The sequence below is a fragment of the Ixodes scapularis genome, unplaced genomic scaffold, assembly GCF_016920785.2.
Source record: "Ixodes scapularis isolate PalLabHiFi unplaced genomic scaffold, ASM1692078v2 PGA_scaffold44__24_contigs__length_19508400, whole genome shotgun sequence".
NCBI classification, from domain to species: Eukaryota; Metazoa; Arthropoda; class Arachnida; order Ixodida; family Ixodidae; genus Ixodes; species Ixodes scapularis.
In genome coordinates this window covers 6,987,411-7,014,903 of record NW_024609873.1, presented here as the reverse complement: position 1 = coordinate 7,014,903, position 27,493 = coordinate 6,987,411, and the positions used below count along the sequence as shown (strand labels likewise).

Sequence of the window (27,493 nt, the reverse complement as noted above, 5' to 3'; positions counted from 1 at the left end):
CACGGGATGAAAAGGAAATGGTTGATTGGTCCAGCAAGTGTGTAGCTTCCACTGCACTGTCAGCTTAGGGATGAACAGATTATACAGCCAACATACTTCGCCGTTGACCTGCAGCGATTGCATCACTGCATTCAGGAGTGGTCCCAGCATTTTACTTTTCACGTTGCAGCAACTGACAGCCAAACCCAGCAGTTGCACCCTTGGAGCTCCTCTTGGATACACAGCAGTGTTCTCAGAGATATTTTTTTCCGATCCAGGACAACCATTGCCTGCGAATCAAGATCCTGGGCGACTGCTACTACTGTGTGAGCGGCTTACCAGAGCCACGCTCGGACCACGCCCATTGCACCGTTGAGATGGGGCTCGACATGATCGACGCCATCGCGTCAGTTCATCTCTTTTTTTCTTGACCGATTGTATCGCAAAGCTCGCATTGCTCTTTTTGGCTAGTTGTGATTAGTTTGTCAATCTTTTCGACGACAACTGAGGTCAACACTAACAAGTGTAACAAGTACTGAAGATGAGTGGAGCGTAAGGAGCCTGTTTCTTTAAGGTGTTAAATTCACTAAGAGTACTGCAACTAACCCCCTCTTCTTCTCATCACCATCTGCCGCAAAAGAAAAGTTTATAACTTTTTAGTAAGTGGTGTCAGTCAGCACCATAGCGGAATGAGTGGCATCGTACCAAAATTTCTAGATTGAAATGTGGCCGCAGTCATCGCTGCCAAAAAGAAGGAAGCCCCGCCACTATGGATAATGTGCATACAGAAACACCTGTATTTATGTGTCAGAGAAGTTGACAAGTTTCTCTTGTTAGAGTTATGACGACACTTACCCATTTATTTTCAGAATATATTCTAGAGTATTTTACTAAATGTTTGGGAATACACTGGCACATTACTGCTGTCATCTCTACAGCTTTCTGAAGACTTTGCACCAGTGGGAGGAGATAGGCATTGCAAATTAAACATGGCGCTTTGGGAGAAGGCAGTAATTTTTGCCTCAGCAAACAAAAGGTGTTCAGTGACTAACCGGCTATTTTGCATTCATTTTGATTTTATTCCTGTCACAAAACACTAATTATGGTAGTTCTGCTTTTCTATACAAATGCAATCAGAAACACTCCAGTAATCAAAACAAAGGAGAGTATGTTTGTTGTATTCTCTACTCGCTCATCTTTGCTCGCAGCATGATGCACCACTTTGGTTCTTAAAATTACTTTTTATTCAATAATATATACCAGGGTTTTGCCCATTTATCCACTCATCCACTGGTAGATGTTCATTTTGTTTATATTAAAGAAGCCCCACCTTATCAGCCGATTCATGCCGAGAATCAAGATCTCTACATATATAGTATAAAAAATTTTCCAGACTGGCATTACCGCTTGCATGGCCGAAAAGGAATGCGCATGAATCTCACGCAGGCAACTGCATGATGCCGGACATCACTTTTACTAATTCCTTCTTCCCTTACTTCTAGGAGACTTGTGTTTGCTCTTACCCCAAATTTGTGACACTCGAACATTCTAGGCCGATTGTTTGAGATGCCGAATGTGGTAGATGAGGAGCCCAGCATGGCCTTGCCGAGTCAGTCACGCTCTAGCCAGCTGTTATGCCGACGCCTCAAAGCTCGCTACTGCTTTCTCGACGCTCATTCTCTCTTTTGTTTCTAGCACAAGTTCTCCGATTAAACCTTTATCTTTAGTTTTACGCCTGTTGATTCTTTTCCATCTGCGACAATATTTTCTGACATTTTAATTAAATATGTCATCTAGACATAAAATACAATTAGAAACTAAGGTCAAATAGTGGACAGGTCAAAATTAATGAAATCAGGCACATGCTGCAAAACCCAAAAAATCACTCGTACAGCGATATCTCTAACAAGTGGCCGTATTTTTGGAAAAGAGATATGCGATTGTACACGTCTGACGAAGCCGACGAGACATGCGACGTCACGATTCACATTCCCTCTCCTCTTCACTTCGTCCCCTCGAGTTGGTGAACCGAACCAAGAAGGAGAGAAGCGAGGCCGCTTCTGCACGCCCATTCTAAACTGTTCCAGGAGGATAGTGACATCACAGTCCTCTCTTGATCGCGCCCCTCATTTCCAAAAATACGGCCATCTGTTTGAGAAATTGACGTATGAGTGATGTTTTGGAGTTTGTAGCATCCCGTTCAACGCTTCTGCAGCCCTATTTGGCAAAATCCAAATTTCGGTTGAGCATTCCTTTAGGCCCGCTTCAGATGGGACAACTTTTCCAGCAATTTTGAGGTTGCTGGCGGCTTGTTCCCTAGCTCTCCCTAGATTGACGTGAATCGCTGAGATCGGGTCTGACTCGAAACGGACGAGCAACTCGAACAACTTGGAGACGTTTGAAGCGGCGGCAGCCAATCAGGGACGCAATATTTTCACGTGACACCCCTGTAGTGGTGATGATGACAGCTAAAGACTTGGTTCTGGTTTGAAATGCATTGTTTTTAGAGCGCAGCTCTTAAGCGCCTGTTTCCGGCTTGGGCAGTGTCGCCGTCGCCTAGGGGGGGGGGGGGGGGGTGTCACGTGACCCCTCCCCCCCTAGGTCACCTGGCCCCCAGGTGACGTGACCTCCCCCGAGAACACGTGACCCTCGGTACCTTTCCCTCCTTCTCCTCAAGAGCTGTGCTCTAATTCGGCATTACAAGGAGTTGTAAACGGCTTTCATTTTTTTAAATAAACCTTTTCAGAAAGATGAGTTAGCATTCTCAATGCCACTCAAAGGTATGAAAACACATTTTTAGCGCGTAGCTGTACGTCTAAATGGTGCAAGAAAAATAAAATTTCATGATGATGATGGCAAGTCGTAGCCATTCGGTTGCTGCGTGTGAACACGGGCGCCCTGTGTTGCTGGTGTTGTGACGTCAAGTTGCTGGGCGAAATTGCCTTGTGTGAAGCGGGCCTTAAAGTGGTTTACAGCAGATCATTGTGAAAGGCACTTATTTGGAACCCCATCTCTAATATATCCTCTGTGATATTCATTGGTTAGTAAGTGATAAAAAGATATTTTCTAAGTTTAATACAAAAGGAAATTGTCCTTTTGTCTTGTTCAATTGCCAGAATATACAAAGTGTTTTTTTTTTTTGTTTTTTTTAGGGGGGGGGGGGGGGGGCATTTACAGATTACTTTTAAAAAAGCCATTAAAGCTACACACTAATGCAGTTTGTGCAGGGGGGTTATACTGCCAGGGGGACATAATACATGGAGCTCATACTCAAAATAAGTTGAATAATGAACTAAAATTTGTGAATTAACTTTTTAGTTAGCAGAAATAAACGTATGGTTCTAATTAGGAACTTGCTGAGCATCATCGAAAACCACTAATTAAGTCATATTCAGAAAGACTTGGAGCACATGGGAGGCGCAGTAGTGCGCCAAAGTTACCTCTCGTGCAACATGCACAAGGCTGGCGGTGAGAAAAAGTGGATGATAATTAAGAGAGGGAAAAATTATGCAAGAGTGTTAATGGACTGGTAGTCTTGCCCCTGCTGCATGAGGGGTTACTTTAGCATTCCACCCTGCTTCCCCCATGCTCCATAACTTTCTGGAATGGCTGATTTAGGGGTTTTCAATGATGCCGGGCAAGTTTCTCACTGGAAAAATATGTAATTTATTTTCACTAATTAAAAAGTTAATTGACAAATTTTTGTTATTTGTTCGGCTTATTGTGACAGCCTATATTAATTCCCCTGGCTATACAACCTGCCTGCACATAATAGTATGGCTTTCACAACTTTTTTTGAGTAAATCTGCAAAGCCTTAAAAAGGACACCCTGTATATGCATCTCATTGCACAGTCAGTAACTATCGTTAAGGCTCGTTTACACATGTGCATTTCAGTGCAACCGAGTGCATCCGCTTAGGAAGAGGGACCGCACCGGAGCCATCTGTTGAGTGGCCCTGGGACACCTCCAATCTGCATATATTTTCTAATTTCGTACAGATTGTTTTTTCATCTCGAAATACTTTTGACAATGTAATAAGCAACCATTGCTTATATATATAGTACGTAGATTTGATCTCGCAAGTACTACAAAACCTTTTGTCTAGTTATTCACAGTTCCAGGGCGAACCGACAGGTGGCACCACTCTCTGCTCTCTCTCCATAAGTGGTTACAAGTGTTCACAGTAGACAGGAACACACTCAAAGGCGAATGCAGGAACCATTCTTTGCAGACGCTGCTTTGTCAGACGAAGGGCAGCATCTTAGAGTGGAGCGTGGCGTGTGCAGGTCCGTGGTGGAGGCGACAGACGTGCAGCTGAACATGCGCGTGGGCATCCACACGGGCCGAGTGCTGTGCGGGGTGCTGGGACTGCGCAAGTGGCAGTACGACGTCTGGTCCAACGACGTCAACCTGGCAAACTCCATGGAGGCTGGCGGAGTACCCGGGTGAGAGGCTGACTCTGGACTTTCTCGCTGGGTATACCTGGGTTCGCCGAGATCCGACGCGTGCCGCCGTAAAATGCCGAAGATACTGAGCATGCTCTTGGGGTCACAACAAGCGCCTACATATTCTACTTATGAAATGTCTGAAAGAAAGCAAATGATGCATCGAGCGCCCACCCCAGACTTCTGAGCCCACCTGCCAGAAAAATGCGGAGCCAACGCCCACCCAAAATGTGGAGGTTATCTAGAAGAACTGCGTGATGGGTGTTCGTTAGATCCATGAGCAAATATGTGGATAGGGCATATAATGAGGTGGTCCTCGGCGCTTTGCATCGGGGAGCCTGGAGAAGTGGCTCACGAGGAGGGGCATATCGGTAGGCTAGGTGGGCTTGGAAGTGTGGGGTGGGCCCTCGGTATTTCTTTCTCTAGCTATTTTTCGAACATTGCAAAAGTAGTGGGTGTGTGCTGTGCTTATTGTGACATGCGCACATGCTTAGTGTTTTATGGTAGCTAACTGAGGTATTGCTTGTCAGGTGCTTCTCTAAGTGCGCCAGGGCGAAGCGGTATAGGCCTTCCTATTATGTGCCCTTTCTGCATTTTCCTACTCTGAGTGAGTAAGGGCCTCTCCCCCAGTTTTTCCAGATTATCTACAAATTTCAGAAATTTCAGGTGAGCGCTGGCTCAATATTTTACAATAAGGACTGGATAGCAGCGTGTCTCTTAGCAGCGTGTCTCTTAAAGGACACATGCAAAGGAAAAAAACATTTTTTTTTAACAGCTTAGATGGAGAAAGGATATCATAAAGCGATTTTACAACCGAGAAAAAAAAATTTTAGAGCTATATTTACGGCGCTATATAAATTTGTAGTTCGCGCCGGCGGGCGCCGCGGAAAAGTGGCCCTTGCTTATCACGTGACGGGCCCATATTTGTCATGTGGTGCTTGCGCTCTTTCGGAAGCTTCCTATGGCCTCTAAAAGTAACTTATTCATCTTTGTTTGATGTATAACAAAAAACTAAGATGAATAAGTAACTTTTAGAGCCCAAAGGAAACTCCTGAAAAAGCGCAAGCAGACATGATAGACCCGTGCACCGGTAAGACGACGGCGGCGGCGCCTTGAAGCAGTTGGACTTGTGCGGCGGTGGCGACAGCGGCGCAGAGAAACGCATTGAAGCGGCGTTCGCACAACGCTCAGCGTGCGGCGGCGACGCAGGCGACACAGCGTGGCGGCGCGCGGGCCTACCACGTGACCAGCAGCGGGTCCTGCGAGCACCAACTACAAATTCGTATAGCGCCGTAAATGTAGCTCTAAAAATTTTTTTTATTCGTTGTAAAATCGTTTTATGACATCCTTTCTCCATCTAAGCTGTCTAAAAAAAATATTTTTTTCCTTTGCATCTGTCCTTTAAAGCCCTGTGTATGCTTTAAATCAGTGGTGGGGCTGACAAAGCACCGATGTGGCTGTGCAGGCGGGTGCACATCACGGAGGCCACGCTGGGCTGCCTGCATGGCGAGTATGAAGTGGAGCCCGGGCGGGGCCAGGAGCGCAACGCTTATCTGCGAGAGCACAACGTCAACACCTTCTTCATCTTGCCCAACATCCAGAGGAGGAAGGTACCAGCTCATTTAAGGGCCTGTGCGCCACGTAGGACCCCCGACCGAGTACTGGGATGGCACCTTTGTCGTGCTGCAAATGCACAAACCAGCCCTGGCTTCATTTTGTAAGATATGCTAAAGGAGAAAGTGATGTCAGGCTGTTGTTCACAATGTTTTACTGCATCAAAAATGTTCTTAAAGTCATATGCTGGAGCATTTTTTTTTTCCAAATTCAAGATAGCTGTGAAAGTGTGTATGTAGGCAAGTTTTTTTTGTGATGTTGTTATTGAAACAATGTAATAGCATACTAAGATGTCACCATAGCTCCACCTTGTGCTGCTTTTCAGAGATGCCGATGATGACATCATTTGAAAGATAGCAGGCAGCAGTGAGCTTCACCGCACGCCCTGTGGCAATTGCTGCATGTTTTTTTTTATGTAAAAGCAGTTTACGCTAAATCTGGCCCAATTTGAGTTTGACAGTCACATTCACCAGACAGAAAGTAGGCCACTCCTAACTCGGTTTGTTTTTAAAGGTGCTTCAGCTCACCTTTAAAGTGTGCAGCTTTCAGTGAAAAAAATCCACCTACACTCATTCCCACCTCAAGAAGCGAAGTAAAAAAAAATGTACTCCTCGCAGAACAGCACTGGTTCCCCCCTTTGTGCGGTAAATTGAGATACTTATATGGGCATATCTAAGATCAGTTATCTCCTATTTTATCAAAGCACACATGTTTCAAGTACAAAAATTGTACAGCCCATCCAATTCACGTGAAGACGAAGGACCAGCGAAGCTGTTATCTTTACGACATCTATATGATTTACATGTGATTGCAATGAAGACATGTACGCAACTTCGTTGTTTAAATGTCTTTATTTAATTCTTAGTGACTGAAGTGATCATTGCCTTATGGTCAGTTATGGGCAAGTTCTAAATTCAATTATTCGAGGCACACCTTGAGGACAGTTTTTTCCGTTTGAGCCCGAGTCTCTTTATCAGCATCGCGGAAGCGAAAGAAAAGAAAGTTAGATCGGCGGCGCATTCTGCCCTCAGCCTCGTCAGAGCACACCCTTAGCTGAGATAAGTCGGTGACCGTAGATGATAACAAGGGATCAGGACCTCACTGTCTAATAATGCGAAGGAAGGCTGACTCACGCGGGTTGCCCCCTCTTTTTAATTATACCTGCCGCAACCAATCGTAACGAAGGAGTGCCGTTTAAATGGGAGTTTTTTGTAAACATCCATGGACGGATTTTTTTCCAGATCCTAGCACATAACAGCTTCGCTGTAAAAAGCATTTTCTTTTTTTCTGACAAGCAAATCTTGGTAAGAACTACCTCGCGTAGCATGTGTAATGCTCAATCTTTTTCTTGGGGTGACAATGAGTATAATTATAGTAGTTGCAGTATGGTAGTAGTATTCATATAGTATCTCAGCAGTATTTAAGTAATATCTCAGTAGTATTCCTTAATTCATTCATTTGTTTATTTTCTTTGCTCATGAACATCTGATGCATTGGTAATTAGGCACAAATCGTGAGATTGCAAATCAGTCAGAAACAATTTAAATGCAGAATAATCTGAGCTAAAACGTCAATACTATTTGCTGCACCATACAGGTGCTGTAGGCAAGTCATGGTGCTAATTCAGGTGATGGACAGTAGTAGTAGTATTACAGTAGTGTTCAAATAGTACCACAGCAGTATTCAAGTAACATCACAGTATAATGTTACAGTAGTAGTATGATAGCAGTATTACAGTAGTAGTAGTATAGTATGCTAGTAGTATAACAGTAAAATGACAGTAGTAGTGACATCACAGTACTATGACAATAGTATTCAAGTAGTATAGCAGTATTCAAGTGATATCGCAGTAGTATTACAGTACTCAGATTACTACAGTGTTACAGCAGCATTATAATGGTGTCGCTATAATAGTATTCAAGTAGTATCACAGTGTAGTATTACAGTTATTGTAATCGTTCAGTAGTAGTATTATAGTATTAGTATTACATTAGGGTTCTCCCCTGTGTGGACTCGACCCTGACCTTCCACCTTGTCTCTCCCTTCGCACCCGGAAGCAGACGCTGCTGTTCAACCAGTTGCATGTGCGGCGCCTGGCCGGTCGCAAGCTCTCCTTCAAGAACGTCTCCAATGTGGTGGTACAGCTGCTCCACTCCATCAAGTACAGCATGGACGTGCCCTTCTCAAACATGGCCATGCCCCCGCCCCCTGCCTCAAATGCCGCAGCTGCCTCCGCTGCCGCAGAGAAGCAGTCTAGCAAGAAGGTGGGGCCCTTTCTCCGGAAACTGGCAGCCTCATAAAGCTGCTGCTAACGCCAAGTTCACATGCATGGCGCAAAGTAGCGAGCTTATGCCCGTGTCAGAACCCACGCGCTACTTATGAAGCGTAAAAACAAAACTGGCTGTCTCCTTGGCATTTTCCAAGGGCATTCTAAATATGTAGCATTTATAGGGCTTCTTTGTGCTCTTCTTTTTGCAAGCACACTACTTCTGGACTTTCTTTTTTTCCCTCGCGTAATGAACTACTTCCAATTTTCAGCTCCACGAGTCTTGAATTGCGTCCAACTTAGCTAGCCACCAAGCTCACCGAGCCAATTTTTTTTTGCTGACAAGCGGTCAGACCAAGTCAAGCCAAGCCAAGCCACTCTTGTAATGGCTACAAGTGCATATTAGAAATAAACAGCGCGAAGGTCAAGTGCAAACTGATGGGACAAGCACTAACTCACAACTGTCGTTTTAATATTCATTTTAATATTTAATAGCGCTTGTTCCGTCTGTTTGCCTTTGACCTTCGTGCTATTTATTTCTAAGATGCATATCCAGCTAGCCCACCTTAATATTTTAGTGCAAGTGCATAGTTGTGGACGTGATGAACCGTGAAACTGAGCGGCGCGCACACTTGACGAAGCTTGGGTCGAGGAATTGCCCAGCCCCAGACATTCTTCGCCTATCAGATGCATTGATGTCAACAGAAACGCCATCGTCTGTGGTCCGCTTTCAGAGAGCAAAATCATGAAAGTGGTTAGGCCTAAGAACGGTCGCGTTGTTCTTTCTGCTGAGTGCGCTTCGTAGGGTGCTTTTCTTTTGGAAAAAGGCACGCTGAAAGCGCTCTAAAAAGGTTTGCAATTAATCGAGCATGGTTACTGTGGCGCGCTCCCGACCAGCCGTGGGTGTACCTCCATCAGTGGAAACATGCCACAGTACCTTGCCGTCTCATGTTGGTACCTGATACTGTATGACATTTGCACAAGGTGTGTAGATGCAAAAATTTTACCCTGCGTAATGAATGCACCCCCCAAATATGTGTAAATTTTGGGGGGAAAAGGTGTGTTTATTATGCGAGTAAATACAGTAAAGCTGTCAGTGTGACATTATGGTGTCACATGATGTCATGACATCACGTGAAACTGTGACGTCATTGAGGCTACATCTGCGGACATGAAAACCCTAAAAGCTGGCCCTAAAAATGCTATGCATTTAAAATGAACAAAGTACAGACCAAGCGTCCACCCCGGGCTCCATAGCGACCCAGTTTTTCTAGATTATCTCCAAATATTGGATGGGCGCATGCTCGGTGGTTTACAATGAGTGCTGCATTGATCCCCACCTGCGTGAGTAAAATACTGGGAAGCACCAGTCCTGCGTTAGAGTTAACGATCACGCACCCTGTGTGGTGGACGGCACACTCAGTGGGATCAAATCAATTGTGCTGCTTACGGCATAGTATGGGGCTTCAAATACACTTTCTAGTATATAGTAAAGAGTATAATGCTGTATAAAGTAAGTAGAAAATAGAAGAGAGCTCGGTCCATGCTTTGGCAGCAGCTGTCGCACACATTGGGAGGTCTTGGCCCAGTATGATATTGGCCAAAACCTGCAAGCTGTCGATATAAGCCTATTTTTTTCTTTTTTGCATGTGGCTTCTGTTATTCATGCTAAGAGCTTATCTGATGTGTGCCGAATTTATGCTTTGTTTTGTTCTACCTTCAGCTCAAGATGCCCGACAAACTCCGGAAGCCCTTCAAAAAAAGGTGAGCTGCGTACATTGTGCGAAGGGCTCACACACTGTGCATTCATTACAACTCTGCCATCATAATGAACGCACTTGCTACAGTGATTAAATGCTGGAAGCCTGATTAATTTGTGAAAGCTCCAGCAACTCTAGCAAAGGCATTCTGGCCTACTTCTGTCCCGTCTGAGGATGTGTTGTTGCACCTCTAGGCACTCTGTGGTGTACCACCAGCCCACCAACCGCGTCAACAAGTACCTGGCTCAAGCCATCGAGGCCCGCAGTGTCGATCGGGAGAAGTCCAATCACGTCAACGTCGTCACGCTGTGGTTCAAGGACAAGGGCAAAGAGAAGCAAGTATGTGCACCTTCTGTGTTTCATCCATAGGAGTTCTTTAAATGATATTCTTTCTGCCCTCTCTAGTAAAGAGGGTATCTATACTCTGTTGCAGGTTAAGATAAGTAGGACAAGTTCGACCCACAAAGTCCATCCTCTCTTCCTCTTTAGCAGAGTGAATGCTGGACTCTCTTCTCTCAACTCCTCTCCAGCGTTTGCTCTGCTACTAAACTGGAAAGAGTAGATGGCTCTGTGAAAAGAGCCTGACCTGCTTTTCTGAACCTGCAACAGAGGATTGCTGACTTGCTTGTGATTTATACGGGGTGTTTCACCAACAACTGGGAAACCTTAGGAAAAGAGCACATTGAGATAAAGACACAATTCTTTCGTGGTAATGTCATTGACCACGGCGGTCATCAGGTAAGGAGTGTAAAATTATAATTAGTAAATGAATTATCCAAAATGTAGTAATAAACTTTCGAAATATTCGCCTTAGCTGGCACGTTTCGATTAGAGATTTGTTTCCTGCATTCAGAGTATATATGCCATGGCTCTTGTAAGAGTTCAGACAAATAAATACTGCTCCATACTGGTCTCTGGCATATTTAAGCTGTGAGGGAACTGAGATACTGAAAGTAACACTAAAAGAGCGATGGAAGTCCCACCCCAAAGGGACTACAGCATCCAGAGCGGATGCAGGTAGCCGGTCATTCTGAGACATCTGACAATGTCGGGTTAGGGCAAATGTGCCATTGAACAGTGTGGAGAAGGTCATATGATCGCAGAAAAGGTGTGCTACACTCTGATGTCTTCTCAGGTATGAAGATTTCAGTTATATCTTTTTCCCCTTAAAGGCCAACCTATAGAATCTACTAAGGCCATAAAAGAAAAACAGTTCCCAGTTTCCTTGTCTCCTTTCCCTCCTTTCCACACAGGAGGAGGTTTCTGAGCTACTCTCCACAAGAAAGAGGAGGGTCTCCCTCTTTCTCAAGTGGAAAGAAGGAATTGAGGGAGAGTTTCTTTATTTCTGGTTGCTTCCGTTTGCTTACGCCCGAGCTCTCGTGATCTCCTACGAAGAAAGAGCACACTGGCACGCTGGCGCCATCTGTGAGGTGGCTCTGGAACTGCATTTCACTAGAGTGAAGGTTTTGCAATTTATTTGAGATTGAATGTATGTACCATGAAAGGGTTATTGTCAAAAGTTTTTCAAGCCCATAAAGATAGAATGATGGAAGTAGGAAATATACAGAAATCTCTTCCATGGCTACCTGACAGATGATGTCTGTGTTCTCTTGTCATAAGAGATCACGAGATATTTTAACGCCCTCGGTCATAAGCCGAGGTCTGCATTTTTGGTCGAATTCACTCACAGCTAGCTCAAAATAAAAAGTTGAAAACTCGCTCACCCTCACCTTCACAGCTGCACTCTCCTTCTATAGTACTTACTCACAAACTTATGAACTCACTGAATTCGCGCCTCTCACCGAACTAACGAACTCGCCGAACTTACGAGCTCGCGCCCCTCACCGAACTTACAAACTGAAGCCCCTCATGCATCGAACTCGTGAGTTCACTCACTCACCTCACTCACTCGCCCAGAAGTAGTCCTCGCACTCATTATAGTCGCGGCACTGGTGCTCGTGTTTCGCACGAGTTGCGCAGCATTTACGACTCTGCCACGATCGCTGCCGTCTTCCGCTGCTCCAGCTCCAGTCGTCATGTCTCCAAGTGAAGGAATGTTTGTCTTTTTATTTGTTTCGCTTCAACTCCTTGCGCTCGCCGGCCGAGAGCTTGAGGAAGGCGCGCTTTGTTGGGATATACAAGGGTGCTTTGTCGCGAGTCTCGCGAAGTATTCTTTACGGTGTCCACTGTTTGTTTCAAGCATTTGCGACAACTTCATGCAAGTACGGAGTGAGCGTCTGCATTGCTGTTTTTGCAGGTGTGAATTAGTATTATTCCAACACGCACCACCGTGTGTTTGTATTTTGTTTTTGACAGTTTGCAAGGCAATTCGTTTTCAAGTAGAACTATTTTGAAAGGGTCTGTCTTCAAATATATCGTGGTGGATATATTCCTAAAAATACCATGATGGATATATCTTTTTCTGGAAGAAGAAACGATTGAAAAACTTTGTGCATAACATATTATTGTATAGTAATTCTTTTATTGTGTCTCATTTTCTGTTGCACCGCACATACCAGTTAAAACTGGGACGTTCTAATTTACCAAATCTGTGCCTCGTAAAATGTTATGCTTTATGGATCCTGACATAAAATTGTGATCAGCGTCAGATGCCTTCGGTATTCTTGTTGCTCAGACAATGTGTACTTGTGTTCAAACCTGTCAATATGTTGAATACAAATATTTACAAATTACACATACAAAATTGCATTCTCTATTAAAATAATTTATTAATTTGTTGGATGGTAATTTTTAGTTTGTCTTCACTAATTTGAATGAATAAATAGCCCACTGGTATAAGCACAAGTTCGTTTGCTTTCAATAATTCAGTTATTTCGCTTGTAGCGTAATTTGGAAATTCATGATATATTTGAAGAGGGGGAAGGGTGCATTCATGCTACTTAACCCTTTAACTGGCGAGATAAAAACCAGTGAGACTAGAATTTTTTTGTACCTTTATTTCGTCTCCGCAACACACTAATACATACCAGAATAAATATGAAACTGTTTCATCAAAAACTATTCTAGGTACAAAAGGTCTACAATTTTGTTGATCTGCCAGTTAGGGGTAAAGTTACGGTACAAGGTCAGCGGGAGTGCACTGATGTTAACATTAAACCTGGGCTCCGCAGTGGCAGTCACAAGCAATTTTACCGCTGGACGGCTTTAGCGCCATCCAGGAGGCTTTCATTATCAGGAAAGAGGGGATGTTGAATAATGTACCCTTGGTACAGGAGGAGGTCATGAATGATCCCGGTGGAGCTGGATCTGCCAAGAATTTTGAAACCCCATTTGTGTGGCTTGTTGCGGACACACTGTCCCAAGATTCCTGCACGTGTGCCTTTGTAGGCTACCATCACCATGTCAATGTTATCTTTGCTTTCTGTTGGAATATTGAAAAAAAAAATATTGTGTCCGTAGGTTTTCAAACGGAGGCCGCACCTTGAAAAGCCGCTCACCACTCCCAGGTTTTGCAAGTTTATCAGCAAAGTGCACCTAACGTCTCAGTGCCTCAAACCTTTTCAACGGCATGTCGTCAGCAACTCGGGAAAATTGTCTGTCCCGTGGCCAGCAGTCTTCCAGTAAAGGAAAATTTTATACGCCCATAAGCACGAGTATACCCAAAAAGCTTCGGATTTCCTCGGGCGCTGTTGCTATATAAGTTCCTTGCTGTTGTGGGCTGTATAAGCTTGTCTGGAAGGTTCTCAGGCCAATCAACTCGGCTCAGTGAACATGAACGTGTGGTAGGCGTACGGAGTAAACCACTTCATGAGGTGGCTCGTGGACCTTTTCTGAAACTGGCAGCTTGGGGATGTCAGCTCTGTTCCATTCTCTTGATGTGGCATGACCCTTACTCGTTCCCTGTGATCCCTCATCCTCCTAGTCGTCAGGAACGGGAATGAGCGCACGACTACGGCTCTTTTTTTTTTTTGGAGGGCAGGTGCTAGCAGCTGTGAGCGAGCGTTTACGACGCGATGAACCCGTTCCTCATTCGAATCAAAAGTTGTGGTCGCGCATTAGTCTTTGCTTGGTGACCTTTCTGATGTGTCCGCACCTTCTGTTTCACGAAGTATGTCGTCATCGCTCGATTCAAGTTCAGAAGCACTCAAGTGCAGCCAAAGAAGCGCTACACCTCACTCCTTTCTGAGTTTCCTGTAGAACGTAGTCTAGTTCATGGCTACAAAAAGAAGAATACTCCTGAATTGCAACCAGATCAATAAGCAGAGTCTTATTTCTTGATGGATATTACCTGCTGCACAAAATCATCTCTAAAAAAAATACGCGGGAACTAGGACATGAGGCAACAGCGCGCTAGAGAAACAGATACTCTAAAGTCGCACGCGCACACAGACACACACACACATACAAACACACATACAAAAGAAGCATTTACACAGCGCTTTGTAAGTGTTTTTCTTTTTGTGCTTAGGACATGAAATGTATGCCTAAATGTTTCCCATTACTTTAGTTTTAATACAAGCGCTATTGTCGATAAATAATTTCAGTATCAAAGCCGTAGCGGCATGCCTGCAACACTTTGGCTGTACCAGCATGAGGTGCGCCTCTTTGCCCTGAACTGGCAGCTCAACAATTTTGTCGACTATGATCGCGAACCGCCTGCGAGTCTTTCAAGCACCTAAGCATAACAATATTTCTATACCGTGTTCCTGATGCATGCTCTTTTGAATGTGGAAAATATGAATTTGCTCGCCTAAGATAAACGCTTCCCACAGCGGCCAGAGTGCGGTCAATACAAAGAATGCCAGCGAATGACAAAACCCGCTCCTTTAACCATGAAGCAGCCGCATCCGCCCTTTGTTAATAGTTTTATCAACTATGATGAAGAACATGTGTCTCGAAAACGCTAAATTTAGTGACGTGTGTTTGTATTTAGATTCCGCCTTATTTTAGTGTCCTTTTTACTTAGGTCTACAATATTGTTGATCTGTGGGTTAAAGGGCTAAATAAACGGTCTACAATTCTTCAAGGTTTGTTTTGTTAGATACAAAAAATTGGGGTGCTTAATTTCTTCAGGGGGGGAAGTTTGCTTCCAAACGCGCACGCACATGCACACATATCAAATCTTTTTATAATTACTTAGGTTTGGATCTTACCTCCTCCCCGCTGTTATTTACTCATATAAATATAAATCATGTTGCTAAAAAAACAATAGCACTACCCGTGAATGACTGAGACGTGCACCGGCACGAGCCGTACCGGTTGATGAATAATATATAGGAAACATAACTAATATAAAAATACTATGTATTGGAGCTAGTAAGAAAACCCTTTCTCCGGCAGGCGAAACGTTTTTGTGTGCAGCCAGTATTCCGACTATGCTCAATGGCCCCCTCTTAAGCGACTAACAGGATGCCGGATAGCGCGATAGAACGTTGCTTTGTTATCACCAATATTGAAAGTAAAAAGATTGTCTTATATCTCTTTGGATGCAATCTAAAAACTTATCATCTACAATTGTTCTATGACAATCCAGAATCAAATTAACTTTATATGCTACCAAATAAATGTAGCAGCCTTTAAACCCCATTGCGGACAAGTCCGGCATTTCGGGCATACTCGAGCATGAAGACGTGTATGCCTACTTTTTTTTACCTAACTCCAGGGTACAGCTTGAGCAAACAAGTATACAGGCAAACAGTTCCCAGCCAGCTTTCATTTTAATATTGACTTCAGGATTAGCAACCGTGCATAAGACGAGCGCACTCGAAATAGCAACGTCTGCCCTCAGGTATACCGGTGGAGTACCCTGTTCCTGTCTTTACGAAACAACAAAACGCCGCACTTATATCAGTGCCTTGCAGTCAACACAAGAGCGACTGAAGGGGTGTCCAAACAGGACACTACAAAACGCACGACTCCGATAAATCGTGAAAATTGAAGCGGGCGTGTCCGCTTCAATTTTCACGATTTGTCGGAGTCGTGCGTTTTGTAGTGTCCTGTTTGGACACCCCTTGAGGCGAGCGGGAGAGCCCTGCCTCCTCTCTCATCACCCCGCCACGAGGCAGCTACCAGCGACAAAAGACCAGACCAAGCAGCCGCAAAGCGGGCTGGAGCCGAAGAGTGCAAATGAATCAATAGGCACCTTTCCTCCTTTCCAATCGCTCGTAGAGAACCAGCCGTACGAGCTAACAGCGCCATTGCGAAGCAAGCATCAACTTAACTTCCCCGAAAGTGTATGGAAAAGTCACATGACCTGCCCTTCCTCGACATCACCCCGCAAACTTTCATCAAACCCATGGCCCCTGAGGGACCTTACACCTCACCAAACTCATGAACTCGCGCCCCTCACCGAGCTTATGAACTCACCAAACTCACAAACTCACGCCCCCCACCCAACTTATGCTCTCACCGACCTCATTAACTCACCGAACTCATGCCCCTCACTAAACTCATGAACTCACGAAACTCATGAACTCCCCGACCTCGCACACCTCACCGAACTCGCACCCCTCACTGAACCTCAAACTTACGAGTTTTCAAGACCTTTGAACTCACTCACCCTCACCTCACGCCTGATCGGTGAGGGTGAGAGAGGTGAGTGAGTGCACTCATGAGTGAGTTTTGCCGAGGTATGGTCATAAGTAGTCGCAAGTGTCCTTACTTTATGTTGTTCTCAGTCAGTAGTGAAACACCCTATATGCCCTAATTAATAACTAAAGTCTGGCTCACACATTCGCAACTGCTTCCGACTGAATGTTTTAAAACCTCTTGGGATCTCTTACAGCGAGAGAGCAAACTGGCGCCATCTATCTGGTAGACGTGGAACACGTTGCATTTCCTTATATTTTGTTTTTTTCGTGCTTCTCTCTTTCTGGTAGGCTCGAAAAGCCTGACAGTGTTGAGGACCATTTTTTATAGATAGTACGCATATTTGACCACAAAACCTTTGTCCTAGTGGAATGCAGTTCTAGGGTCACCTCATTGATGAAGCCAGCATGCCAGTGTGTTCTCTCGTCGTAAGCGATCAGAAGAACTCGGTTGTAAGCAAACGCAAGGGTGTGAATGGTCCTTCTTATAGAATGGCTATAAATGCCAAATGAAACTCAATTTTCCCCTGTTGCCTCTTTGTAACCAGTACCACGAGGAGAAGGACCACGGCTTCGGGAACAGCTTAGCCTGCATCCTGGCCGTGCTGCTCTTGCTGAGTGCCATGCAAGCTATCGTGCTGCCCAGGCAAGTCGCTGGCATCGGCCGGTTTCCTTAGGGGTCAGTGTCCTAACCTCTCTGCTTGGTTGCAGGACGCTGATCTTGCTGTTGCTCTCCGTGACCGCCTTTGTTTGGATCTCCCTTCTGCTCATCCTGGTCCTGGCAGCACAGCTCAGGGTGAGACTGTTTTTATTCAACCTCGCCCTCCATGCGGCGGTTCCACAAAACGCCTTTTCTCCTGCGGTGAGTCGTATTCCGCCATGTTGACGAACAGTGTCTGCAACCTTCCCGATTAGTTTGCATGGCAGACGCTACAGTGAAAGTTTATCATCATGGCACCTGGCGAGTTTTCGAACCAGGAGTATGTCGCATGAAGCTGCCCTATACCGTAAAATATAGGGCAGCTTCACGTATACTGTGGAGTTAATCGCACGGTATACCACGGTCTTCAGTACACCACGGTGTTCATCACGCGTATGCAAGGAATGGCCTTTGCGATAGTAAAACAGTCTTTCATGAGTATTTCTTGCATAAAACATGGAAATTAATCTGAGTTTCGAGTTTAATGTATCTCCTGTGCAGCTGCACTAGGTATGTACAGAAAAATGGGCGTTTCTCCAGCTTTTTCTAAACTTTTTGCGCTTGCCCCCTGAGACGTGGCCCACCCCATTTTTTTTTATAAATTTCACGCAGCAGGTGGATGGGCGATGACTCAGGATATTACGGTATATGTATTTCCTAAATTCTTTACATCAAATGTTGCGATTTGGTTGTTTTATGTTTGTGATTCCGACCCTCTCCTCATTTAGATCTAAAGTTATCTATCGAGTTCGATAGAGGGTGCCAAATAACCACCACGATTCTTAAAGACTTGGAAGCTGAAATGTTTGTACTGGTAGTCTGGTACCCCCCTATTTGAGAACAAATGTAATGAGGGGTGCATATTTTGGGCAACACAGTGAATAAAAAAAAAATCGGCCCTTTCCTCCCTTATTGTAACAGGGGCGGGGGTAACATAGAATGTGGTTCAATGTCGAGCTAGATGCGATCGCTGCACCGCTCTTCCTGGCGCCTTGGCAACTCCGTCACCATAACTCCGAGAATGAGACATACCAGAACGGAGAAGATGAAAGAGTTGCGTTGCGCTGTGGCTTCATTCTGAATGGCCTTATCCAGAAAGTGCCCCAAAGTGAAAAAATAAGAAAGCAAAAAAGTGACGTGTTTGGCAGGAACGCTGAAAAACCCAGAGCTCACTCTGTTTGATCACATGGTGTGACCCATGGGAGTAACTCAGACCTACTCGAACAAGACGTTCGGCTGGCACTTGTGTCCAACTGTCTAACCAGTCAGCAGATAAGCACTGCGTCTGTGTTCGGCTAGTACTCACATTCTCTTGTTCCGTCTCAGGAATGTCTTCCATCTCAGGAGTAAAACCGGAAACGCCGGGTGCCAACAATAAAACATGTTCTGCATTAAAAAACAATATTACTCTTATAACTAAGGTTCTGTGTTCTCGGATAGATCCAGTAAAATCAGAAAAACACTCGCCGATGAAATTTCCATCAATTCAGATTTATTTGAAAAACTCGGAATTTCGAGGTCACGAAAATAAAAAGCAAGTATGGCAATGTTTTGCAAATAGATTTTATAAGAGCACAGGGTCGGCGGTCCTGAGGAGAGGTCACTTCAGTTTTTTTTTTTTAAACCTCAAACTACTGACCAAGAAGGGTTTATTTTTTTAGCTCGTCAAAGTTCATTCTGGATAATGATTCATTGTACCTCCGGGTCAAGACAAAAGCCATTGTTTAGGTTTCTAGTTTGAATCATACTATTTGTACTTAGAGGAAGGAGGGGTAGTTCTTTTGTAATATGAACCCATAGATTTAATTAAAGCTCGAAGTGCAGCTGAAGATTTCATGCTTTCCAGTAACTCCCTCAATAATAGTCAATTGACTGTTATTGAGGTAACACTTCTTTGCAATATTTGTCGTGGGATAGCTATTATTGCTAGTGGCTAGTGTGCCAATGCCAAATGCACCTGCAGAAATGTCCGGTACAGGTGAGTTGTGAAAAATGTAAGGTACGTCTTTTGAGTCCAAATTTTATTTTCTTTGTGATTTCTTAAAAATTGGGAACACAGTAAAATTAAACTCCGAATTTCAGAGAATTGGGAATCTATAAAAAGAAAACTCCGACAAACCTCAAATTTTAAGCGAAATTTCGTTTAAAGATTGGGTTTATCTGAGCTTTTTTTTTATAGATTCCCAATTTATTTTAGAATAAACACAAAAAAGCACTCTCCGAATTTCACAAGAAATAAACTCCGAAAACATGAAATCCTAGTTATAGCATAAACATTGCCTGCATAACATTTCGATTCATGAACGTCGACTGGCAGAAAAGAAAAAAGACAGAGCATTGCGGTTTACTTTTTTGGAATCGCCATCACAGCTGCAACTTATTGTTATATGCGTGAAGTCTTTAAATATTTTCTAGGGGTCATGATAATGCCCACGCCTTTGGACACTTTGGAGGTTTTATTGCAACCCTTTTCATGGTCCCATCGTGTGCCCATTGTTTGATTTGGTATCGCTTGATGCAGAATGTAGGCTACGCTAACTGAACAAGATGTGCGCTAAAATTGCTTGAAGCATACTTTTCTGAGTCCTGAGGTTCTGACATGGGTTTATCTGCGGCGTGTGTCCTCTATGCACTGCATCTGTAACTTCAGTCATGACACAGCTGCATATCGATCAAAGCTTTCCGAGGGTGACGAAAATAATTCCTGGAGATGGGAAGAAGAGGGACAGGACAAACACAAATCTCCAAACACAGCTAGGTGACTGGTGCGCAACCAAAAAAATCCGCCTGGTTCGGGTATCAAACCCAGGACCTCCCCCGCAGGGGGCACCTGTGAAAGCAGGTGTTTGGAGAGTGGCGTCTCCACGGACCCCGAGCTCCGCAGGGGGCGCCTGCACCTTAGGTGCTAGGTGCTTGGTGAGTAGCGTCACCACGGACCCCAGCCACATTGGCAACATCACAGACCTTGAGTAAAAAGTGGCTAAGACCCACCCACGTCTGGCTGTGCGTGGCGAACCCGTGTCCGGGGAAAAGGGCATCCTGGTGGTTGAGCTGAACCCGGGGTAGGTTTGGACCCTTCGGGGCCCCCCAGGTGAGGCAACACACCACTTTGGCCCCCGCTTCTCGTAGACGGGTGTCCTGGCTTGGCCCGACCAGGATGATGCAGTCAGTCGCCATTTCTTCTACTATCCCCTCTCTTCTTTCTCTTTCCTCTTCTCTCGCCTTTTTTCCATTTCAACCTCTTTGGCGGCAAGGGCTAACCTTGGGTGGCTATAGACCCCTGTCTAGCACCACACTGGGTTATAGTGCCTGGGCAGCGCTGATAGTGTAATGTCGTCAGCCAAGCCACTCTTGCTATGGCGCATTACCTATCCCCGTGTTGGGCTCCGTGGTGGGTGGCGCACCCGGGGCACCGAAGATCCTCCCATTATTATGGGTTCCAAGCGAAACTTTCTTGATCGGCCTCTGAAAAGAGGCCGCACCGAAGCTCTACTCCTTGAAAAAACACCATCTACGCCTGAAAAATTTTCAAAATTCCTGGTAATGCATTCGGAGACTGAAAAACCTCTTGCCAAACTGTCCCCATTCCTCGTCGCGAAGGTGATAGAGGGAGTGGTTGGAAAAGACTTTCATGCCAAGAAAATGTCATCTGGCGACCTCCTCATCCAGATTAACACCAAACGACAAAGTGACGCCCTCTTAGCGCTAAACTGCATCTCAGACTATAGGGTCACTGTCACAGCACACCGCACCCTTAACACCGTTCAAGGCGTCATCTCTGAGGATGACCTCCTTGATACGCCGGAGAAAGAAGTTGTTGAGGGGCTGGCCACGCAGGGTGTGACGGCTGCACGGCGGATCACCCTGCGTCGGGACGGTGTAGAATTGAAAACAAAACACATTGTTTTAACTTTTGAATCAACCTCTCTCCCCGAAGTTGTTAGAGCCGGCTACCTCCAGTGCCGCGTCCGCCCATATGTGCCAAATCCGCTGCGCTGCTTTAAGTGCCAGCGGTTCGGGCATGGGTCGCGGAGCTGCCGGGGGACCAACAAGTGTGCTAAGTGCTCTAGTAAAGAGCACGTTGCTGAAGCATGTGAGAGTGAACCTCTGTGTTCAAACTGTGAAGGCCACCACCCTGCCTATTCCAGATCCTGCCCTGTCTGGAAACAAGAAAAAGAAATTCTTGCACTAAAAATTAAAGAAAATATAAGCTACATTGATGCAAAGAAGCACTTTGCATTTATCTCTAAAGGGTCTTATGCCCAGGCCGTGCACAGGGGTCCGGCACGGTCAATGGTGTCGACGGGAACGCAGACGTCTTCGGACGACCTGCGTCTCCCGTTAGGTCCCCTTTCCTCGGGAGCAGTGCCAGTTGCACTGCCTCCAAACCGCAAGGTGGATGCTCCCTCATCAGCGTCCACCTCGGGAGCGGTGCCCATGGCACCGCCTCCTAACCGCAAGGTGGATGCTGCTGCGTCAGCATCCACCTCAGGGCAGGGTATGACCTCTCCTGCCCCACCTGCTGCTTCGGTCCCTCGGGGCCGGGGACTCCAATCCCGGAACTCTGGTCCTCAGAGGAAACCTGGGGAGCCCCCCAAGCAGTCGACCTCTGCAGGTCAACCTGAGGCCATTGCCTCCCCAACAGAGGAGCCAATGGATGAGAGCGGACCCAGATCTGACGAGGACGCCCTCCTCTCGGGATCTGAGTCTTCCTCTTCCGCCCCCAGTGGTCCCACTGGGAAACGGAAGGAAGCTACGAAGAAGAAAAATGCCCCGTGTATTAAGATAGATTTTAAGACCTGAAGATCCCTTTTGATCGGTATATTCTCATTTTTTTCTCTTTCGAGTTTTTTAACTTTTTAATACTTGCTCTACTGTTTTTTAAATAATGAGTTTTATGCAGTGGAACTGCAGAGGTCTTTTTAGTAATTTAGATGATGTGAAGCTCTTGTTGCAGAGGCATGAACCCTCTGCATTTTGCCTGCAAGAGACGTACCTCAAACCACCCAACAACAACTTTCTTAGATCATATCAAGTCTACAGGAAGGACCGTGTGACTACTTCTAGCGCTGCCGGTGGGGTTGCTATTGTCGTAGACAATGGCACTCCTGCCTATGAGGTCCCCCTAGACACGCCTCTGGAGGCCGTTGCGGTGAGGTTGCTACAGCAACGCCTTATTACAATTTGCTCCATTTACATCCCCCCTTCATTTGCCCTGGAACTCGCCCAACTTGAAACTTTAATCGATCAGCTCCCTGAACCTTTTATTTTAATGGGCGACTTTAATGCACACAACCCCCTCTGGGGCAGTGTCCGAACTGACACTCGAGGTGCCGTTGTGGCGCGGTTTTTATCTCTCAGAGAAGTATGTGTATTAAATACAGGCGAGCCAACATATTTCAGTTCTGCTAATCACTCCTTTTCTTGCATTGACCTCACAATTTGTTCCGCTGCACTTTTTACAGATTTTATTTGGAATATATTGGATAACCCTTATGGAAGTGACCATTTTCCGGTATATCTTACTCCCTTAGAAGTCCTGCCCAGGCTGCCTTGTCGTTCCCCCTGTTGGAAGATCTCTTTAGCAGATTGGAACCTTTTTCAGTCAAATATCCCTTCTTCCCTGGATCTTTCGCAAGCGGCCTCCGTGGACGAAAAAAATGCTCTCATAACAACAGCAATTGTTGAGGCAGCCCGTCTGTCCATCCCACAGACATCCGGCAAGCTGCCGAGACGTCCTAAACCGTGGTGGGATAATGAGTGTAAAGAATCTCGAAACCGCCAAAACTGTTCTTGGGCAAAATTTAGGAGGTATCCCACTTCCATAAACCTCCTGGCATTTAAGCAATTACGTGCAAAAGCCCGCTATATTAGGAAACGGGCGAAAAGGAGATCCTTTTGCTCATATGCATCTTCCATTAATAGTTTCACACCAGCGAAGATTGTCTGGGACAGAGTAGGTAGAATGGATGGTGACTACCATCCTTTCTCAATCCCCTTGCTGTTAGACGAGAAGGGAGAAGCATTTTCATCATTATATGAACAAGCCAATGCACTGGGTAGACACTTTGCACAAGTCTCTAGTTCTGAAAACTACACTGCAGAGTTTCTGCAGTTTAAGTCCAAGCGCGAGAGAATTCCAATTCGTAGATCAGAAGATTGCACTGAAAAATATAATTGTCCTTTCTCCCTCGCCGAGCTCCGTCGAGCCCTTGCTGCTGCAAAGCCTACATCCCCTGGGCTTGATGCAATTCACCCTAGCATGCTTTCTCATCTACCTGAAACATTTCTAGTCATTCTCCTCCAGTTTTTTAACATCATCTGGGCGAAAGGAAAGTTTCCTAGCGCCTGGAAACAGGCTATTGTCATCCCCATCTTAAAACAAGGAAAGGACAGAAGTAAAGCCATGAGCTACAGGCCAATTGCCCTTACTAGCTGTTTGGGGAAAACTTTTGAGCGGCTGGTCAACAACAGGCTAATCTACATACTAGAAGAAAAGAACCTACTAAGCAATTTCCAGTGTGGTTTTCGCACTTCCAGGTCTAGTGTTGACCACCTTGTACGTCTTGAGACGGCAGTCCGCGAGGCTTTCATAAATAGGCAATTTTGTCTCTCTGTATTTTTCGACCTTGAAAAAGCTTACGACACCGCCTGGCGATACGGCATACTCCAGGACCTTATGTCGATGAACATAAAAGGGAGAATGTTCAACTGCATTGCTGACTTTTTGCAGGATCGTAGCTTTCAGGTACGCCTGGGAGCTGCAATCTCCGACCCTTTCCCCCAGGAGAATGGCGTGCCGCAGGACTGTGTCTTAAGCGTCACTTTGTTTATTATAAAGATAAATTCTCTATCTCAAGTAATTCCGCCCACAATCACTCATTCTCTTTACGTCGACGATGTCCAGATTTGTTTTTCTTCATGTAACTTAGCCATCTGTGAGCGACAAGTTCAACTTACGGTAAACAGGATGAGTAAGTGGGCTGACCAGAATGGCTTCCGGTTTTCTGCCGAGAAGACTGTGGCTGTTTGCTTTTCTCGAAAACGAGGAATGTCTCCGGAGCCATCATTGTATATTAAAGGTACACCCATCCCGGTTAAATCGGAGCATAAGTTTTTAGGCCTAACATTCGATAGTAAATTAACTTTTGGCTCACATATAAAGGAACTAAGATTAAAATGTCAGCGAAAGTCAAATCTTCTTAAGGTCCTTGCACACCGTTCATGGGGTTCTGACCATGTCTGCCTTTTGCGAATCTACAGGGCCTGTGTTCGCTCAGTTTTGGATTATGGAAGTATTGTTTATGGTTCTGCCAAACCCTCTACACTTAAAATGTTAGACCCAATTCATCACCAGGGAATCAGACTGGCAACCGGAGCCTTTCGAACATCCCCCGTGCCCAGCTTGTATGCCGAGTCAAATGAGTGGTCGCTTGACAAACATAGATTTTATCTTAGCATGCAGTACTATTTAAGACTCCGTACTCTTCCACAGCACCCAAATTTTTCTTTGATTGAAAGCATAAAATATGAGCAGGCCTTTCAAAACAAACCATCCATAACACGTCCCTTTGCACTTCGTGTGAAGGATGCTGCAGCGACTTATAGTTTTGACATATCTTGTTCTGTCATGGAAGCTGAACAGAGACTTGCTCCTTGGGATGACCTAACTATAACATGCGACCTCTCTTTGACAAAATACAATAAGAAAGTGTCCGCCGCTAGTGTTATAAAACAAGAATTTTTTGAGATTGCTAGTCGTTACGAGACGGACAAAAGTTTTTTTACTGATGGGACGAAAGGTGCCGGGTATGCTGGCTGCGCTGCGGTTGGGCAGTCCTACCAACGTGTTATTCGAATTAATGCCAATGCATCTGTGTTTACAGCTGAGCTTCATGGACTCTTAGTGATTGTAGATGAAATAATCAAACAAAAATACAGATTATCTGTGATATTTACAGACTCGCTCAGTTCCCTTCTTGCCCTTAACTCTGCAAGATCCTGGAAGCATCCCCTGGTTTGTCTGCTTCGTGTTAAATTAATGAATGCTATAAAGCAAAACATCACTATTCACTTTTGCTGGGTTCCTAGCCATATAGGAATACACGGCAATGAGGAAGCCGACCGAGCTGCAGGTGCATGTGTAAACAGGTCCATTGAAATTGACACCCTCCCAGTGACAGACTATAGAACCACACTACGAAATACAATCAAAAATTCTTGGCAAGTAGAGTGGGACTCTGACCCTCACAATAAGCTATATAAAGTTAAACCTGTTTTGAGTGAATGGCGCAGCGCCAGACATCGAGAAAGGTTCTATGAGGTCATCTTATGTCGACTGAGGATAGGCCACACACACCTGACTCACAGCTACCTTCTAAGAAACGACGACCCACCGATGTGTGACTACTGCTCAGAAACTTTAAGTGTACTTCACATCCTTTTAGTATGCCCACAATTTAATAACGAACGCCGCTCTTGCTTTTCAATCTTTTTCAGAAAACAAATCCCTTTCCACTTGGCACTTTTGCTTGGAGACGAGCCTGTTACTCCGTACAGTCAAGTTTTTAACTTTTTAGAAAAGTTTAATATTTCACATCGACTTTAAACTACAGTTTTCTTTAATTGATATTTGATATTTTGATCCGCTGCAATAATAAACATTTAGCCTTGTGATATTTCCTTACCTTGTGTTTGGCGCACTATGGCCTATGTTGCTGCTGCGCCAGAAAACTCCAAATTCATTCATTCATTCATTCCCAGGACCTCTCTATTACTGGTGGAGCACTCTACCAACTGAGCTAGCCAGGGGTTAGACGTCAGTAGAGCAAACAGGTTTTATCAGCTGCCACCATTCTAACACCAACAAGGGTGAAAGGAAAATAATCCCTTCTCCAGGGATTATTTTCGTCATTCTTGTCCAACTCGCTTGCACCTTTACATTTAGTAATTGCATTATCATCTTTCCGAAAGTACTTGATCGTTATCACCATTTGCTGCCATAAAACTTTTCTTTTTAAGTGTCAGAAAAGTTTCTTCGAAAATGTTTCTCAACCCCGTTTTAAACTGGAAACTCTTCACAAAAGGCACCATGCTAGTAACTGAAATATTGTGGGCCCCTCGAAAGACTGATCAGTGAAATCTCCTGCACTTGCAGTGCATCCGCTGGGACCTGAGCCGCATCTTCCCACTGCGGCTGGCGATCACCATTTTCTCCATCATCTTCATATATGCCATCGCCCAAGTCAATGTGGTACGTACAGTCATGCATTTCAAGCCTTTGTACTGCCTTGTTTTAATGGTAATAATTTATTTGAACTCCTCGAGTTACGAGGGGGGGCAAAAGGTAAACAAATTTTGCCTGACTAGCAGAGGCAAAATTGTAAGCATAGGCACAGGAATTGTTAGCGTAGGCACAGGAAATTAAGTTTTAGTCCCTTTCAAAGTGCCATTCATTTGTAAGCAAGAAAGACTCTTTCTCATATAAGTGTAACAGGTGATGACAGTGATCTATTAGGACTAAAGTACATCTTGTAGTGTACCTGGTGACGCAACTCCTGAGGGGTCGTCGAATTCCAATTTCTTGGCTGCTGAAGCATGGTAGTGATCTCGTACCAGGAACTGGCGTGATGCAGGGACTAGTAAATTGGATTGCTGCTTCGAGTCAATCATTCTACAGATTAATGACACTTTTTTTTTTGTTCAAACATGGACTTTAACTGTGCGTTTTTACCACGGAGGTTATGTTTTTCGTTTGATTCGTTGATGAGACTGTTGAAACTAGCTCCCTCATATATCGCGATCACAATACACATGTGCAACCTTATCAATGCAGTTTTGACATGCCAATACAAATATATATACATATATAAGTGTGACTAATACAAAGGTGTGATTTATATGCCAACCTTTTTTGTCAAAACAACATTTTATTAGAGTGGTGCGACTTATGAACCGGAAAATAAGGTAATATTGTTATTGACTGCAAAATTAGGGAAAATTGCTTTGTTTGATTCTCATGCCACTTTATTCTACATGGATGAGTACCATACTGGCAGGCAGCTGTGTATCACCACCGCATTATGCGTGTTACAAAACCCAGGGTACGACCTACGAGACCTACGAGACACCAGACTCCATTCTATGGAAGACTTACTTTCTGCTGCTTATAAACCAACAC

The 27,493-nt window shown here is 44.8% G+C and overlaps 1 protein-coding gene across 2 annotated transcripts in view; it reads left to right on the top strand.

The window, feature by feature from the left end:
* The window catches only part of LOC8051298 (adenylate cyclase type 1), a 368,813-nt gene that overhangs the window by 316,884 nt on the left and 24,436 nt on the right, over nt 1–27,493 (top strand). The window contains exons 6-14 of one of the 2 annotated variants that reach the window (XM_042293121.1): nt 258–385; nt 4,267–4,425; nt 5,891–6,035; nt 8,097–8,303; nt 10,029–10,069; nt 10,260–10,404; nt 17,162–17,259; nt 17,325–17,409; nt 26,471–26,566. In XM_042293121.1, coding sequence (XP_042149055.1) covers nt 258–385; nt 4,267–4,425; nt 5,891–6,035; nt 8,097–8,303; nt 10,029–10,069; nt 10,260–10,404; nt 17,162–17,259; nt 17,325–17,409; nt 26,471–26,566 — 1,104 coding nt within the window. The remainder of the gene's footprint in view (nt 1–257; nt 386–4,266; nt 4,426–5,890; nt 6,036–8,096; nt 8,304–10,028; nt 10,070–10,259; nt 10,405–17,161; nt 17,260–17,324; nt 17,410–26,470; nt 26,567–27,493) is intronic. The other variant, XM_042293122.1, reaches the window with a different exon arrangement.